The sequence below is a fragment of the Anarhichas minor genome, unplaced genomic scaffold (assembly GCF_050575085.1).
Source record: "Anarhichas minor isolate MPS153535 unplaced genomic scaffold, ASM5057508v1 ptg000018l, whole genome shotgun sequence".
Taxonomy (NCBI): Eukaryota; Metazoa; Chordata; class Actinopteri; order Perciformes; family Anarhichadidae; genus Anarhichas; species Anarhichas minor.
This window is the reverse complement of record NW_027466464.1, coordinates 9,654,168-9,669,617: the sequence shown is the minus strand read 5'-3', so window position 1 is coordinate 9,669,617 and position 15,450 is coordinate 9,654,168. Positions and strand designations below refer to the sequence as shown.

Here is a 15,450-nt window from a genome sequence, read left to right as displayed (position 1 = left end):
TGGTTGAACTGCTGTTCCAAAAAGTTATTGTTTATGTCCATTTTTTGGGGGAAAAAACAAAACACCTTTGGCACCCAAGCTCAGACACAACAATGTACAATTTATTATTATTAAATCAAATGTTTGATGCACATCAGCATGAGCAAAAAAAGGTTTGTGACTTTTGCAATTATTTAATTTGTAGAAAGTTACCTTCAAGTCAAGACAACTCTATACAGCACATGCTTGCATTTAGGATCTAAAATAAAAAGTTAACCCAGTATTTTAAATTATCTTTCCATGTACTTGTAGTTCTGCTTGACAACCAGCAGATGGAGTACTACCACATACATCTGGGCTCATCGGCCTTTGATGTGCTGAATTATGTGAGAGATCAGTCCACAAATCTGACGCTCAGGAGCAAGTGCTGTTTGTCTGTTTCTGCTGAAAGTAGTTATTTAAAAAAAGGGATTAAAACCGAATATTTTGCATTTGAAGTTCTTTATATTAAGTGTACAAAGTATGAAGTATTTTGTGTACGGAAGGTTAAAAACTGACCGCCTGACAATCACGCTAAGTGACACAAATCAAACACACCCACGTTGTTGCGTCAAAACAGGTGCATGCTGGTACTAGCCAAAATACAAAATGCTAAGGCTGAGTGGACCGGTTTTAGTGAGACCAGGAGGCTGAGTAGACCGGTTTTAGTGGGACCAGGAGGCTGAGTGAACTGGTTCGGCTATTTATTTTGCATTGGGAATGAAGAAGCAGAGAAGTTGAGCCTGGACCAGATTGAGGAGGACTTCTTCAAGACTCGCAGAACGACGTTCGGACAGGTGAGTCAACCTAGAAACGTATTCATGGATGTGAAGAATCCATAGAGGTCTAATTTACTTGGGGAGTTTAATTTAGCTAAATTGTTAACAATATAACCTGTTTAAAGATGGAGACATCATTTATGGTTGGCTATGCATGTATTATTGTACACATTTCGTTATAACCACTGCAATATGTTATAATTTAATACAAAAATGTATTATAGTCCCTTTTCATAGCAGCCATTTTGACATGTCATAGCACGGTAAACACAGGTGTAATTGATCAACTTAATTGAGGTACCATTCTAATTTGTGTGTCATAGCCTTTCCAGTGAGCCAACATGTATAATACATTAATTAATCTTATTAATTACACCTGTGTTTGTCCTGCAATAGCATGTGAAAAGGGCCTATTGCGTTAAAGCTGTTTAATACAAAATTACACAATGAAGTGTCTTGTATCTGTGATATATTGTTGTCATTTTACACTTACTTGAGTCAAATTTCTTCAAAGTAACAGTACTTTTACTTGAGCAAAGTACTGTAGTACTAGCACTCTTCCTGCAGATTTTATGTTTCTTTCCATTTACCAATTTGTTACCAAACATAAAGCTCTCTCCATGCTGTCGGCAATAACATTCAGATAGAGAAATAAGTAGAAAACAAAGAGAAGCAACAGGTCGCATTTATGTAGAATAATAAATACAAGTTTTTATTCAAGAAAGGAGCTTTCTATCTATCCTCCTGCAATCAGATGTATAATGAGTTGAGAAGCTTTGGAGTCTTTCTGATGTAAATCATCTCTCTGAGTGTTGTAATTAATATTCACCTCTTTTCTGGTTCATTTGCATTTTATGAATTCCCACTCTGCAAGCGTCACTCTCACGTTTCAGTCTTTTGCTTCCTCCTTTTTCCCCCCGCCGTGTATTTATCTTGCACCCTTCTTCCTCCTTTTCCAGCTATACTCTCCTTGCTGTGTGTGACAAACACACACATACTGTACACACACACACACACACACTCACACACACACACGCATGCATACAGCTGTTTGCTGGTTGGAGCCGAAGCCTCCATGTGCACACAGGTGATATTGTGACCCTTGATGACAGCAATGCTGCAGCCTTGAGCTCCTCAGAACAATGCAAATTGTTAACAGAGTGTTGGAAAAAAATGTGCCAGTCGTCCTGCCGTAATGAGTGTTTGCATCCCTTATGTATGGTGCTTGTTGTGATTCAAATGGCAGAATATACAAGACTACATGAGCAGGAGACGTGGTTGTTTTAGGAGTATTAAATAATGCTCAGAGCTTCATAAATGGTCCCCTGCTACCTGACAGAAGCTACAGAGTCACACCAAATAACCTATAGATACAATTTTAGTCTTTTAGTTTCAAACCCTAGCTCATCACCATTTCTCCTTGAATATATAAAGTCCTGTTCTTGTTGAGAGTGCATGTTTCTTTTCCTAAATTCCCAGGTCCGCACCTTTCTGTCAGCTCAGAGGGGGATTTTTTATCACACTGCAAACATCAAAGGCACGTTATACATGAAAGTCGTTTCCTTTTCCCTCAGCAAAGCTGCTGTTTTGGGGTTAAGGTTTAGTAATGGACTGAATCGCAGGCAAATGAGCCGCAACGTCCAGAGAATGGGTGGTGTGTTTTAAAAGCCTTTCGGGGAAAACGCTCTCAGGGACTTGATGGATGTGCTGGACAGATTTTTCTGTCTAAACGTGTCCTATCATTCACTGGAATTGAATTATCTATCTCAGTAAAACGTAGACGCACGATGTGACTTTGGTGATTTATATCTGCAAACAAAATGAAGTCCATTTATTGCTTTTCATTGTGGTGTTGTTAGTTTTTAATCGGTTTGAAACACTAACTGTTATTATAGTCCAGAGAGCTCGCATGCATACTCAACAGCTGCGTACTGATGAGGTTTCTCGGGGTGTGTTAGTATTGTGCGAATGTGGATTCAGCACCACGGACAGCGCCACTGCAGCGTTTTCAGCTCCGTTTCCCGCAATGAGTGTGCTTGACAGCCAATAACTGAGATAAGCTTTTAACCACTTTATTTGTGGTCGTTTGAAAGTCTGCAAAATGCACCAAGCAGCACTTAAATCAAATCCACAACATTTCAACCCTAATAAGTTCAACCGTCGACCATATCGTGCAAGCCGAGCTGACTAGAAGACCCCAGTGTTAAAGGGAGTCGTGCAACAGGTGTGTAAATTTGCCGATAGCAAAGGCGCCATGGAACTGCCAGGTTTCTGGAGTTTGGAGTAAAGCCCGATGCGAAGAGGGGAGCGCTCGTAAAACAGCAGTAAAGAGAGATAAGGGTATGTGGTGGTCTCGTAGTGGCGCTGTCTCGCCCCCCTCCCCCAAAAGATCTTGTCGGTTACGGTTCACATCCAGTCGGTCCAGATGCTGACGGTGTGGGAACCACGTGTCTACGTAACTGCAAGTAGCTCCTCTCAGTGCAGGGCTGCATCAAGCTGCACAGCCAAACCGGAGGTTACGATTTCCTTCAGAATAAAAGTCGAGGGCAAACCAGACCGCTCATTTTTCAAAGAAAAAGAGTTTGGGCAATAGACAGAGCTCTATAGGTTGTGTAAACACAATAGTTTTGGAGGTATAGCCCGCCGACAACAAAGTCATACATACTGCAACATTTTGTAATCTTTCCATGTAAACTGGCACTTTTATTAATAGTTATATTTTTGAGACCTATACTTTTTATTTGATTATTGAAACATGCGTATTCGGAAAATATACCTGTACCTGTCAGGTACACCTGTATAAGTGAATACATACAAATAAATAACTTTAGTAACCTATTGAACCTATTGGCTGTAAGAACATGAAAATAAGTCATATTGCAAAAACAAATAGAGAGAAATTGTGATTGTTTGGTCTTTTGTTTTGAAGATGCCAAACGGAAATGTTTTTTTTGTTGAATCGCTCCCACATTCCTGGTTAGAGATAGTCAGTGCACCTCCTTGCGCCTCACCGGCCGTTGGTCGTTTTGAGCGCTGCTGAAGAAGACGCTGAAGCACCAGAGGAGCGCGAGAGGACCACGAGCCGGACCCGGTCGTCTTCTTCTTCTTCTACTTGTTCTCATTTAGTTTCTGGAGTAGTAGAGACAGCAGAGACACAGTCCAGCAGCTTCTTTTCATCAGCAAGGTGAGGAGGAGGAAGAGGAAGAGGAGGAGGAGGAGAGAGGAGAGAGGAGAGAGGAGAGGAAGAAGAGACAGACAGACAGCAGCAGTATCTTGGCGCATTGGAGCTTATGGATTATTGAGAAGTGGAGGCCGAAACGCGGATCAAATATTCACAAGGACTTTTGAAAGAGGAAAAGTGGGATAGTGCGGAGATCCCCCGCGGTGATTCACCTGCCCGGTTCAGCGCCACATGCGCGCTCACTGACCAGAGACCTGAGAACCAGCGCTGCTGGGGAACGAGTCTGCATCTCGTGCGTGTGTGTACAGTGTGTCGGAGTGTGTGTGTGTGTGTGTGTGTGTGTGTGTGTGTGTTTGGAAAGGAGCCCCCTGCTGCAGTACTTGTCTGCTGTAGCCTACTGGTACAGGGATGCCACCGATTTGCTGACGGACTCCTGGTATATCCGCACCCCTCCCCTCCTCCCCCCCTCCCGCTCAGACGGACGCACCGACCCCTGCGATCCCCACTAATATGCAATGGTTTTTTGTGCAGAAGCCGACAGCTGCCGCGTACCGCCGACTCCACGCTAGCGCCTCCGCATGCCTGTCCGCCGCTGCCGCTCCTCTCCCCGCGCCGCGCGGCAGACGACGCCATTTGAAGTGGAGCGCTCGGGGGCTTTTCACGCCGCGGCGGCCGGGCGGCGGCAGCAGCAGCAGCGACATATCCTCCGCCGCTGAGGACCACCGGCCGCTGGGGCAGCCAGAGGCGGAGACCGCGGAGAAAAGCGCAGCGGCGGCAGCTCTTTTCCTGCCGCACGAGGACGACTTCGACGCGGAATACGTGCGGCTGCTGATCTCCGGGCTTGTTGAGGAACCGGGCGAGAAACCGGGCTACGAGCCGGGATTCCAGCTCTTATTCTTGTCTATGGTGCAGATTGGGAGGGCGAAGCACCGCCGAACTGAGCCCAACAGCTGGCCGGCTCTGCTGGCATGCAAACAGGGGGGCGGACCAGCCCCCATGCGGTGGGTGAATTTTAGGCTGCCGCATCCGGAGCGCCTCTCGTCCCCCACCTCCTCTTCCTCCTCTTCCTCCTCTTCCTCCTCCCCCGTCTCGGCCAAATCCATGCGGTTTATTTGGAACAACATTTTCAGCAAAGGATCGCATATGCTGCAGTGTCTTTGTGGCAGGAGCCTCAAGAAAAACAAGAACCCAACTGGTGAGTTTGTTGTGTGTGTGTGTGTGTGTGTGTGTGTCTCTCTCTCTCTCTTTCTGCGCGTGTACGTGCGTGTGCGGGGATGATAGAGAAAGAAAAATACTTTATTGCGTTTCTGTGTGTCTGCATACACGCAGGAGTGTGTGTGTGTGTGTGTTCCCTCTCCAGACTGCACTGTTCGGCTGCTTGCTGGTGTTTCTCTGCAATCGCAGTTGTGCAGCAAGTGAGTGCACTTCAGGGAGGGGAGGGGTGTGTGATTGGGGACAGAGGGAGGGGGGGGGGGGGGATAACTTATTAGCACAGAAACTCACTACAGTGGCAGTGTGTGCGAAAAAGAGTGCGTGCTGGGCTTGGCAGAGATGCTGCAGAAAATCAAGTGTAATGCAGTATGCAGACCTGTTCAGGCTCCAGTAACCTGCATGATTAAACAGCACATGGCCTTATTTAGACTTCCACTGTGCATTCAGTGCCGTGGAACGGGAAAGAGCATGTTTTGTACTTGTGGCTGCAGACATTTCGGTCAGACCGTGTGGACACAAACATCTCTTCTCATGAGGTTGAAGACCGAAGGTGATGCTGTGCTGCTCAGCAGAGCCCAGAGCTTCTTGGGGGGCCGACTTTAAGGGGTCGTAAAATGTTTATTGCAACTTTTTTTATTTAAGTGAGCTATTAATTATGGCCAACGTCATACCTGGTGCACCCATCAGCAACATGTCCATCTTCTAAAGTTGGATTTTAGTACAGGTGTGGAGATAACTTCAAAGATCAGGGCTGGGAAACCGGTCCGTCACAAGTTCCCGAATTAAGAGTGAGATTCCCTTTAATTCAGGTCTTTTGATTCTCATAGTCTTGCTCCCTCCGCTCTGAATGAGGGCAGCACAGAGATTGACATTGGCGTTGCAACAGGAAGCGGACATTGTTGACATTATTGTACAATACATATTTACATTGCATCAAAAAGTTGGCCTCTGTACCTTCGACACAATGTTTAGAGAACAACAGCAGGCCATGAGGCCACTCTCATGAAGTCAGATGGCTGTTAGTTATTATGTTTTGTGAAGATGTTTGCGTGGAGCTATGAGATGCTGTCTGAGTGTGGCTGTGTGCTGTTTGTGTGTTTAAGCCTTGAAGCAAATTAAATTTACAAAACTGACAAAGTGGTTGAAAGAGTGAAGTGAAAAGTCTTTGGGGCATCAACAAGCCTGTTTACACACTACTGCCAGCTTTGGTCATTGACTGCTTTGTGGCTATAAAGGCACACACCATTCGTTTCAAATTGCAACCATATACTTGCAGGAGACTGTAGTTTGAGGCAGATCACCTCTCAGAAACAGATGTATAAGAGAGGCTACTATAGTTGTAAATATCTCCTAGAGAGCACAGCAAAGTATTACGTCTAATCTGTGACGTTTCCTTTGCTTAAATGACTGTTTTCCTCCTCATCGCTGACTGATATAACAATGATTCAACGTAAGCTTATGAAAGGCTTCTAGGTCTTTCCTGAGAAATACATTTGTACTTCATCAACAAATATTTCAAGAAAAAAAGGCATGTGTTTGCCTCGTGCGATCGACAAGTAATCTCTGGGGAAAACACTCAAGCAATAAGATTTTAGCACCAAACACAAGCCTCTAATCTTTCAGATTAAAGGTGTAAAGAAACAAGGTGAAAGGACTAATTTGAACAATTGTACCAAGTGCAAGATTTCCACAGCTTCCTTTCACTGCCTGCCAACACGTTGTTGCCTGCAATTTATAAAGTGGCACATGACTGGCTGTGTTTCTTGTGTCCTCTGGGCTCTTGTGTTTCTGCTTTTATTCCTTTTTATATTGTGCTCCTCTTTGCTTATTTGATGATTTGGCTTGAAGCTAGAAATGCCGGATTCATGAGAGAAACGCGTGCGCTCGTGTGACACATAAGCAGGGATATTAACCTTCTGTCTCACAGTTAACCTGCAGTTTAAACTCCCTCTTTGAGTGTGTAAGATGTCTTTAATGGACAGTATCCAAGCTGCAGTTTTGTTTTCAGTATACTGATGTTTAACGTCGTTTTGAAGTATAACATATCAGCTATAATGTGACTGCAAAATGTCATAGTTCATGTTTATTTATACAGTAAAGTTCAGTTCCCACCAGCATCCTGCAGCCAGCCTCATACAGATTCACAGCAGCCGGGACCATTTAGCCGTCACGTTCTCTTTTAATTAAAGGAAACGTTACTGCATGAACTCTCTCCCTGGGAGTTTTAGTGTGTAAGTGTGTGTTAATGCGCGATGCACACAGCAGTTGGTGGTGAAATATGGACCCGCTGGAGATGTGGAGGAGGCAGCGTTTCGCTGACTCAGGATTTGTTGCCGTTTTTCCTCTGAATTGCACTATTTAGTTAAAGTCCACTGGGAAGACAGAAATACAGCTTTGTTTCGTGTGTATAGACGTGTGTGTGTGTGTGTGTGTGTGTGTGTGCATCAGCATGTGTGTGGCCCATTCAGTAAGAAGAAGCAAGCGATAACTTTCACTTGATGTTGTTGGGTAACTATTATATATCAAAGTTGACTTTTACTTGAACATCGGTTTACAGAGATGCTGGAACTGTGTGAATGGAGTTCCAGTGTTGGGTTTCCTCCAGATGAACCTGCATCGGTATCATTCATTGTTAAAAAGGAAGAAGGCACAGTGTAACTCACGGCCCCGTGTCCCATGTGACGTGACCCAGATAGAGATTTTCACCCTTTATAGCCCACATAGGCCCACGCACGCACACACACACACACACACCTCTGGAAAATTGCCATTAAGGCGTCGTGCTTGATATTTTATTCAAACACTGGAGTACAGCAGTGGGGATTGTGTCAACTCTGATCTGTCTCTGCGAGTGAAAGGCCCACACATACACACGCATAAAGTACACGTTTAATGGTAATCACATTGATATCTTTGGATCAAAAACACCAACGCCGTATGTTCCTCAAGCTTGCAAACAAAGTAAATGTGTCTGTCTGTCTCTCTCCATCTCTGGTTCTCACTTGCGTGCTGTTACATTGTCCAAAAGTGATGAGATGACAAAATAGTGACAGTCATAGTGATGTGTGTCCTCTAAGGTCACACGCAGGGTTTTGGTGCAGTACTCTAATAGAATCCCTTATGTGTGTGTGTGTGTGTGTGTGTGTGTGTGTGTGTGTGAGAGAGTGAACTCGTTAGCCCATGTCCTCATTGTCCGAAATACACAGAGTCTGCAGAAAAAAACATTTTGACTTTGCTGGTCTGGTCTGCTTTCGTCTGGACTCTCATGGACGTCATACTTCACACACTCACGAGCTGTCGACTAATCACATCCCGTCTCAGACACATACAGTTTCATACACACAGGTCATTTATACAATCAAACAGAACAGGCCAAACTCAACTGGACTTTGCAGGTAAAAAAAAGACCCAAAATGATCCAGTATTTCACACAAGAGTATGTGGAGACTGTTTATACTAACTCTATGCTCCATGTATGCTTACTTTGTGTCAGTTAATCGAATTACATCACAGTCACACAGTGACGTTGGAGCTTTGGGGGCCCCTAGGAGTCATGGGCTCAGGTCCATTACATGCTTTTCCCAGTTGGTAATCCAGTATTAGCTAAATTTATATAAAAACCAAACAGGAAGAAGAACAATGTTGTGTAAATATCGTCAGAGAAGCTTAAACTTGTTGCTGAATTCAGCTTTGACACAGTTAATTCTTTCTGTGAGGGACTATTTCTTTGTCAAACAAATAAAAAGACTGTTGCACGGCTGATTACAGTGTGACTCTGTTCAGCAGTGGAAACACTATCATTTTCCAAATGAGGCAGTGAGTAAAAGAGGAAAGGTGAATGAGAGAATGTGTGTGTGTGTGTGTGTGTGTGTGTGTGTGTGTGTGTGTTTGGACCGTTCTCGCTCCAGGCTTCTGTCAAGAGAGAGTGAGTGCTGAGTGTTATTTCTCCAAGTGTACTTATAAAAAGCAGCAGGGCATCAAAGGCTCCACTAAGAAGTGTTTTCGCAGACTGAATGATAAGAAGCAGAGAAACATGTGACAACAGCTCAGTCTGTCTCTGACTCGCTGCATTAAATGTGTTTAATTGGCTGCTAAAAAGGAGAATGCTGACTTAATAAAACTCTCTCTGCCCTGCAAGTTTAGATTCCTAATTACTCTTACAACTGTTACTCTTTTTATCTTGTCTTTTTCTTATTATTTTATGTATGTTTTCTTTTTATAATCACTTTGTTCCATTCTGTTTTTCTTTTTCTTTTTGTGTACATAATATGTCACTGAATATATATATATAAAAATCACAATTAACAAAGTTAAAAAAGTCAAAACTCAGTTCCTTGTGATCGCTACATTACTGATGATGAGTTCCCACTCTGTAGCTTTTTCTTAGCACCTCGACTCTTTATCTCTGTCCTCCACTTCTTTCCTTCGCTCCAGCTCTCCCTCACACACACTTGAGCTGACTTTTAGTCTCCCCTTGTCTGCTTTAACCTTTTGCTTGATGACAGCCCTGCGTGACATAATGGCCGTATCTGTCCCGCTCACTATGTGTGTGTGTCGCCGATGTGTGTGTCTTCATCTGAGGCCGCGTTGGGGGACTCCAGGAGATTTAAGAAGTGAGTTTCCACTGGAGTCCGACTGGCTGGTGTCAACAGGTGTGTGTGTGTGTGTGTGTGTTAGTCATGGACTATGAGTTTATACTGAAGGTAGCAGAGAAGAGACTAAAGGCTGCTTTGGGCAAAGCTGATCCAGGTAAGACTCTTTACTGGCAACAGCTGTGTGCATCTGTCCTGAGAGAGCAGGACAATCACAGATATGCGTTACCTCTAAAAGAAACAAGACGATACATGACGACTTTCTAGCAATGGCAGTCACCCAAATATACAGTTGTATGTATAAACTGTGGTTGTATATTGACTTATTTAGGGCTTTATCATGATTTAAACTCACTTGTCAAAGGTTTGCTTAAATTGAGGGTACTTCCAGGGATTTTAGTGTCCCTGAACTCAACTCAGCTCTTACACAGCTGATGAATTTGGACGGATAATAAGAATATAAGTCAGGACTCTGTGTGATTGTTTTTGTTCCATCCTGTCTCCTCTTCGTTCCCAACTGCCTGTTCCATGTACGTATGTACCAGTCAGTTATAAAACGGTAGTTTTAATCCACTGAATCCTCAACTTTCTTTGCTTTTTCACTTGCTTCTCAGCCAATAATAACTTTTCTAAGATGGCAGTAAAAAGTCAATTCGTTGAAGCTGACTTGGAGCAATTAGACGAGGCAGAATGAGAAGGCTTCACATGTGATAAAAATGCTTTTTATATTGTGTTTTGATGGTTAGCGCCAGTAATTAATACTCTCTGATAAACTCGCTCTTGTGAAATGAGAAGATTGGGAGCAATTTCATGCCTTTTTTGCCTAATTTTAAAAGACTTGTTACGCTAACACTCTGTCATCTCAAACCCATTAGCCTGCTCTCTCTCTCGCTCAGACCCCAGACGCAGCCGTGAACTGGTGATAGAATCGGTGTGTTCAAAGCCGGGCTGTACTTATGTCTGTATTCCATCTCCTCTTGTACCTGTGAGAAGCGCTGCTCTTTGATCTGCATTGTGGCACGATTTGGATTAGAGGCCTCGTGGGCTGAATGGGATCCTCAAAATCTACCGTTGCTGCTGAAGCGTTGACATCGTCACTGAGAGGGATTATATGCACATTCTGTGTACAAGGTGCCTTTAAGGCAGCAATGTGGGGGAAACAGATTAGTCAGAGGTCTCAGAAATGTGTTTTCACCGCCGAGAGCAGTTATTTTAACAATCGTGCCTTTATACGCTGCGTATTGTCATGTCGATCTGTTATTTATCTAACCTAAAGAAAGAGGGAAAAGGGACAGAGCTGCTGTCTCACATCAGATTGTAGTTTTAATTGTTGATCACGGGATTCGTTTTGAGTTTCTTTGTTTTTAGCCAGCAGAGCCAGAAGTCACGACTGACCACAACAATACAAAGATCCTTTTCTAAAAATCCACCACCTCGTCGGTTATCCTCCTCCTCTATCCAACACCAACTGTGAACCTTTCCCGACAGAGTGATGTGAGAAACAACACCTTTTTTTTCCACAACAAAATAGCTGAAATCAGGCATTATTTTACTCAGAGAAAGATAAGTTCTCCCTCAGCGTGTGCGCCACTGAACACATTCTGCTTTGTCGAGCCTTGAGCGCTTAACAAAGTTTTATCTCTTGTCACATTATCTACATCCGTGTAGATAAAGTGTGCAGCCTTTTAGGTGACGCCAAAGTGTTGCCAACACAATCAAATAAGAGAGGTGACTGACTCACTACAGTCATGACTCATCACAGGGCCGGCACACTGAACACAGCGCTGTAGACGGAGCAGCAGTGAGCTGGGAGTCGTGGTTTTGCTGAGATTGAATGAGTGCAGCTGTCGGGAAAACCATTTAATTCTAAGTGCTTTCTGGCTCAGATCACTGCAACACACTCACGGGAGAGACAGTCAATTAATTTGTATTGATTATAGCTCTCTGACAATGGTCTTCATCTCCAGCAAGATACTGTACTTAAGTGATCGTACTGTTGATATCCTGTTGAATCACGATCATTTCATAACTGTAATGAAATATGTTTTATGTCTAACCTTAACCACAGCAGTGGCCGGTCAGAATCAAACTCTTCTTTTTATTCAAAGAGAATGAAAGAGAGTCACTGATAGACACGCGGTGATGGCAGCCACTCTCTGAGGAGTAACTGAATACAGGTGAAGGCTGCAGAGCTTCAGAGAACTCGGCTGTTCAGCCGTGATGTGTTTGGATAATAGAGAGGAGATGAAGTGGCATCACGGCACGATCTATTTAAAGAGAGACTGAGACAGCAGGACATGACATGAGCTTCTCTTACACGACTTTGAGTAATCCCCCTTCTTTTTTTTTTTTTCTTGCGTTGTTTGAATTTGTTAACTTTCCTTAAAGTTATCTTTTAGATTCTGTAAATTGATGTTTACCCCTTTATGTACAGATTCTCAAACCTTAAACTTTACATGACTTTTCATTAAATACTCAAAACTGAAACACAATGACCTGAGAGGTAATGGGACTTGGGATGCATGATTTGCATGTTTTCCCCGCCGATACCACTAATTACCTGCGTCTCATGGCTGACACCAATACGATAACCGGTAATTTCACAATTTTGTATTTAAAATTGTTTTTAAATATCCCATCTTCCTCTTTAGTTCTGACTTTTTTTGGGGAAAGATCCAGAGCGATTATGTAACCGCTCTGACGCAGAAGTCCTCCATCTTCAACTGTTATCATTTTTCTGCGTGGAAAATTGTCACTGATGAGTTGAGCCTCCTCCTGGGGGTCCTGCTCGTGACCTCTGACCTCTCTGTGAAAATCCCCAAAATGGAGGGAAATGCCTCAAAACAACACGCTGCTTTTAAAATAGCAGTAAGGATGCTTACCGTACACATCCAGTGTCGACAGTGTTTTTTTTTTTACAGTTGGTCACTCTGGAGAAAAAGCATGACCAACACAAATTGACTTTCACTGTTCAATCCTTCACACTTCAAAGCACCAACAGCAGCAGAGAGATTAAAACGCCACTTCCTGTTGGTATTCCTGTGAAATGTCCCTGAAGCTTTTAAACAGAGATCAATATAATATGTGAGGTGTTTAGAGGGCCACGGTCCATGAAGCTGTTATCGACATGGTGCTGTTGTGGAGAGGCTGAAGAACTTCACCTCGGGGTGTAGAGCCATGTGGGGCTGCTGATATTGTTTAGTTCTAAATGAAAAGGAGATAAACTACGGTACAATGTTGTGTAATCTACTTGGATCGACCTCTAGTTTGACTAAACAGCAGCTAACTCATGTAGTGGCTCTGAATACATAACTCATAAAGAATTAGAGAGAAAAAGGTATAAGAGAGAGAACGAGGGGATTCAAGACACTAGAGGAAGCAGACAGATGTAAGGAAAGAGAGAGAGAGAGTTGGCTGAATGAATAATTCAGTAGCTCATTCCCTCTCTCCTCCCCCCTGAGCTGGAGATGTTACAAAGATAGACAAGGAGAGGAGAAAAGGAAAGGAGATTAGACAAGAGGAGAGGAGAGATACAAGGGAATTAGAGGAGGATATGAGAGCAAAAATGAGGAGATGAGATGAAAGGAAATAAGATGAACCTAAGAGATGAGAGAAGACAAGGAAAGTAGATGAGAGGGGAGGAGACGAGGAAAGGAGAGGAAGTGAGATGAAACAGAGGATAGTAGAGAAGGAAAGAGGATGATAGAGGGGAGGAGACGAGTGAAGGGGATGAGACAAGGTACGGAGATGAGATGAGTGAAAACAAGTAGAGGAGATGAGGGAAGAGAAGGAGAGAGGAGAAGAGACAGGGATAGTGGAGGAGAGGAAAGGAGATGAAGCAGAAAGGAGAGTAGTCAAGGAAAGGGGATGAGAGAGTAGATGAGGATATGATATGAGAGGAAACAAGTAGAAGTGAGGAGAAGGAGAGAGGAGAGGAAACACTGGAAGGAGAGGAAGGGAGATGAAACAGGAAAGACTGGACAAGGAAAGGGGATGGGATGAGATGAGAGGAAACAAGTAGAGGAGATGAGAGAAGAGAAGGACAGAGGAAACAAGGAAAGAAGTTAAGGTGTGTGAGAGAGAGACACCAACCCAAAGACAAAGCATAAAGTCAGAGACGCAGTACGATAACTGCAACTGATGCCAGATGTGTGTGTGTGTGTGTGTGCATGTTGTCCTCTGCATTCATCAGGTGTTTCCTCTCTCTTCGTTCGGAGATCCACCTGCGTCACTAATCACTCGTTACCTTGGAAACAGTGGACTTCCCCGTGTCTGCGGCTCTCTGAGTGTGTGTTTGTGTGTGGGTGGGTGTCTGAGCGTGAATTATGACTCATCCTGCTCAGTTGAGAGTGGCTATCCTCACACTCCTGTCTGGGGAACACCCACCCACATCTGTTATCTCTCTGTCTGTCTCTCTCTCCATCCTCCCGTCGCTCCCTGTCTGTTTCTCTCTCCATCCTCCCGTCGTTCCCTGTCTGTTTCTCTCTCCATCCTCCCGTCGTTCCCTGTCTGTCTGTCTCTCTCTCACGTTGCTCCATGTCTGTCTCTCTCCATCCTCCCGTCGCTCCCTGTCTGTCTCTCTCTCCATCCTCCCGTCACTCCCTGTCTGTCTCTCTCTCCATCTTCCTGTCGTTCCCTGTCTGTCTGTCTCTCTCTCACGTTGCTCCGTGTCTGTTTCTCTCTCCATCCTCCTGTCGTTCCCTGTCTGTCTGTCTCTCTCTCACGTTGCTCCCTGTCTGTCTCTCTCCATCCTCCCGTCGCTCCCTGTCTGTCTCTCTCTCCATCCTCCCGTCGCTCCCTGTCTGTCTCTCTCTCCATCCTCCCGTCGTTCCCTGTCTGTCTGTCTCTCTCTCACGTTGCTCCGTGTCTGTCTCTCTCTCCATCCTCCCGTCGTTCCCTGTCTGTCTGTCTCTCTCTCACGTTGCTCCCTGTCTGTCTCTCTCTCCATCCTCCCGTCGCTCCCTCCCTGTCTCTCTCTCCATCCTCCCCTCTTTTTCACCTCTTATTTTTCTCTGCTGTACGTATACGGCTAAATGTGATGTTCACCTGTTGCGCACTCTGTTTGTTCAGAGCAGCAGAGGAGCAGCCGTCGTCACCATGATCAAACAAAGAGCGCCACCTACAGAGACGCTGATGAGTCCAGCACTTATTGATAAAATGGACAGTATAAATGAAGCTGAATTCATTCTCGTGGGCCATAAACACAGTACGAGCAAACTCATCACGTGAATCTTTCATTTAAATGAATGGTTGATCATCTTGACTTACACGCTGCATTTCTGGCTGGATGTCAAACCAGGTGCTCCTTTTTTTCATGCTCGCATGACGAAAAGATTTTAACATAACTGTAAGATCCAGCAGAGGCCCCCAGAAGAGCAGTACCATTTTAAGACTTATTTGTTAATGTAACTGTCACAAATTACCAGTAAATCACATGACAAACTAGCCACTATAACATCTCTATTAAACTCAATAGATGAATGAAAATATAGTTTCCTGTGATAGTGATCTGTCCGTCCTGAGTGGTCATGAATGCATCCTGAAGATGGAAAAGTAACGGAGCAGTGTCAAAGCACAAAGTGAGTGTATTCTTGAAATCAAGATGCATTCAAGGACCGGCTGTAAAGCTGCAGAGGTGTAAAAGAGAAGGAGGAGAAAGAAGAGGTGG

At 44.2% G+C, this 15,450-nt stretch overlaps 1 protein-coding gene across 1 annotated transcript in view; it reads left to right on the top strand.

Moving 5' to 3' along the window:
• Window positions 1–5,079: 5,079 nt before the first annotated feature.
• The window catches only part of LOC142952702 (fibroblast growth factor 14-like), a 32,570-nt gene continuing 22,199 nt past the window's right edge, over window positions 5,080–15,450 (top strand). Inside the window, exon 1 of the mRNA XM_076094584.1 lies at window positions 5,080–5,173. Coding sequence (XP_075950699.1) covers window positions 5,080–5,173 — 94 coding nt within the window. The remainder of the gene's footprint in view (window positions 5,174–15,450) is intronic.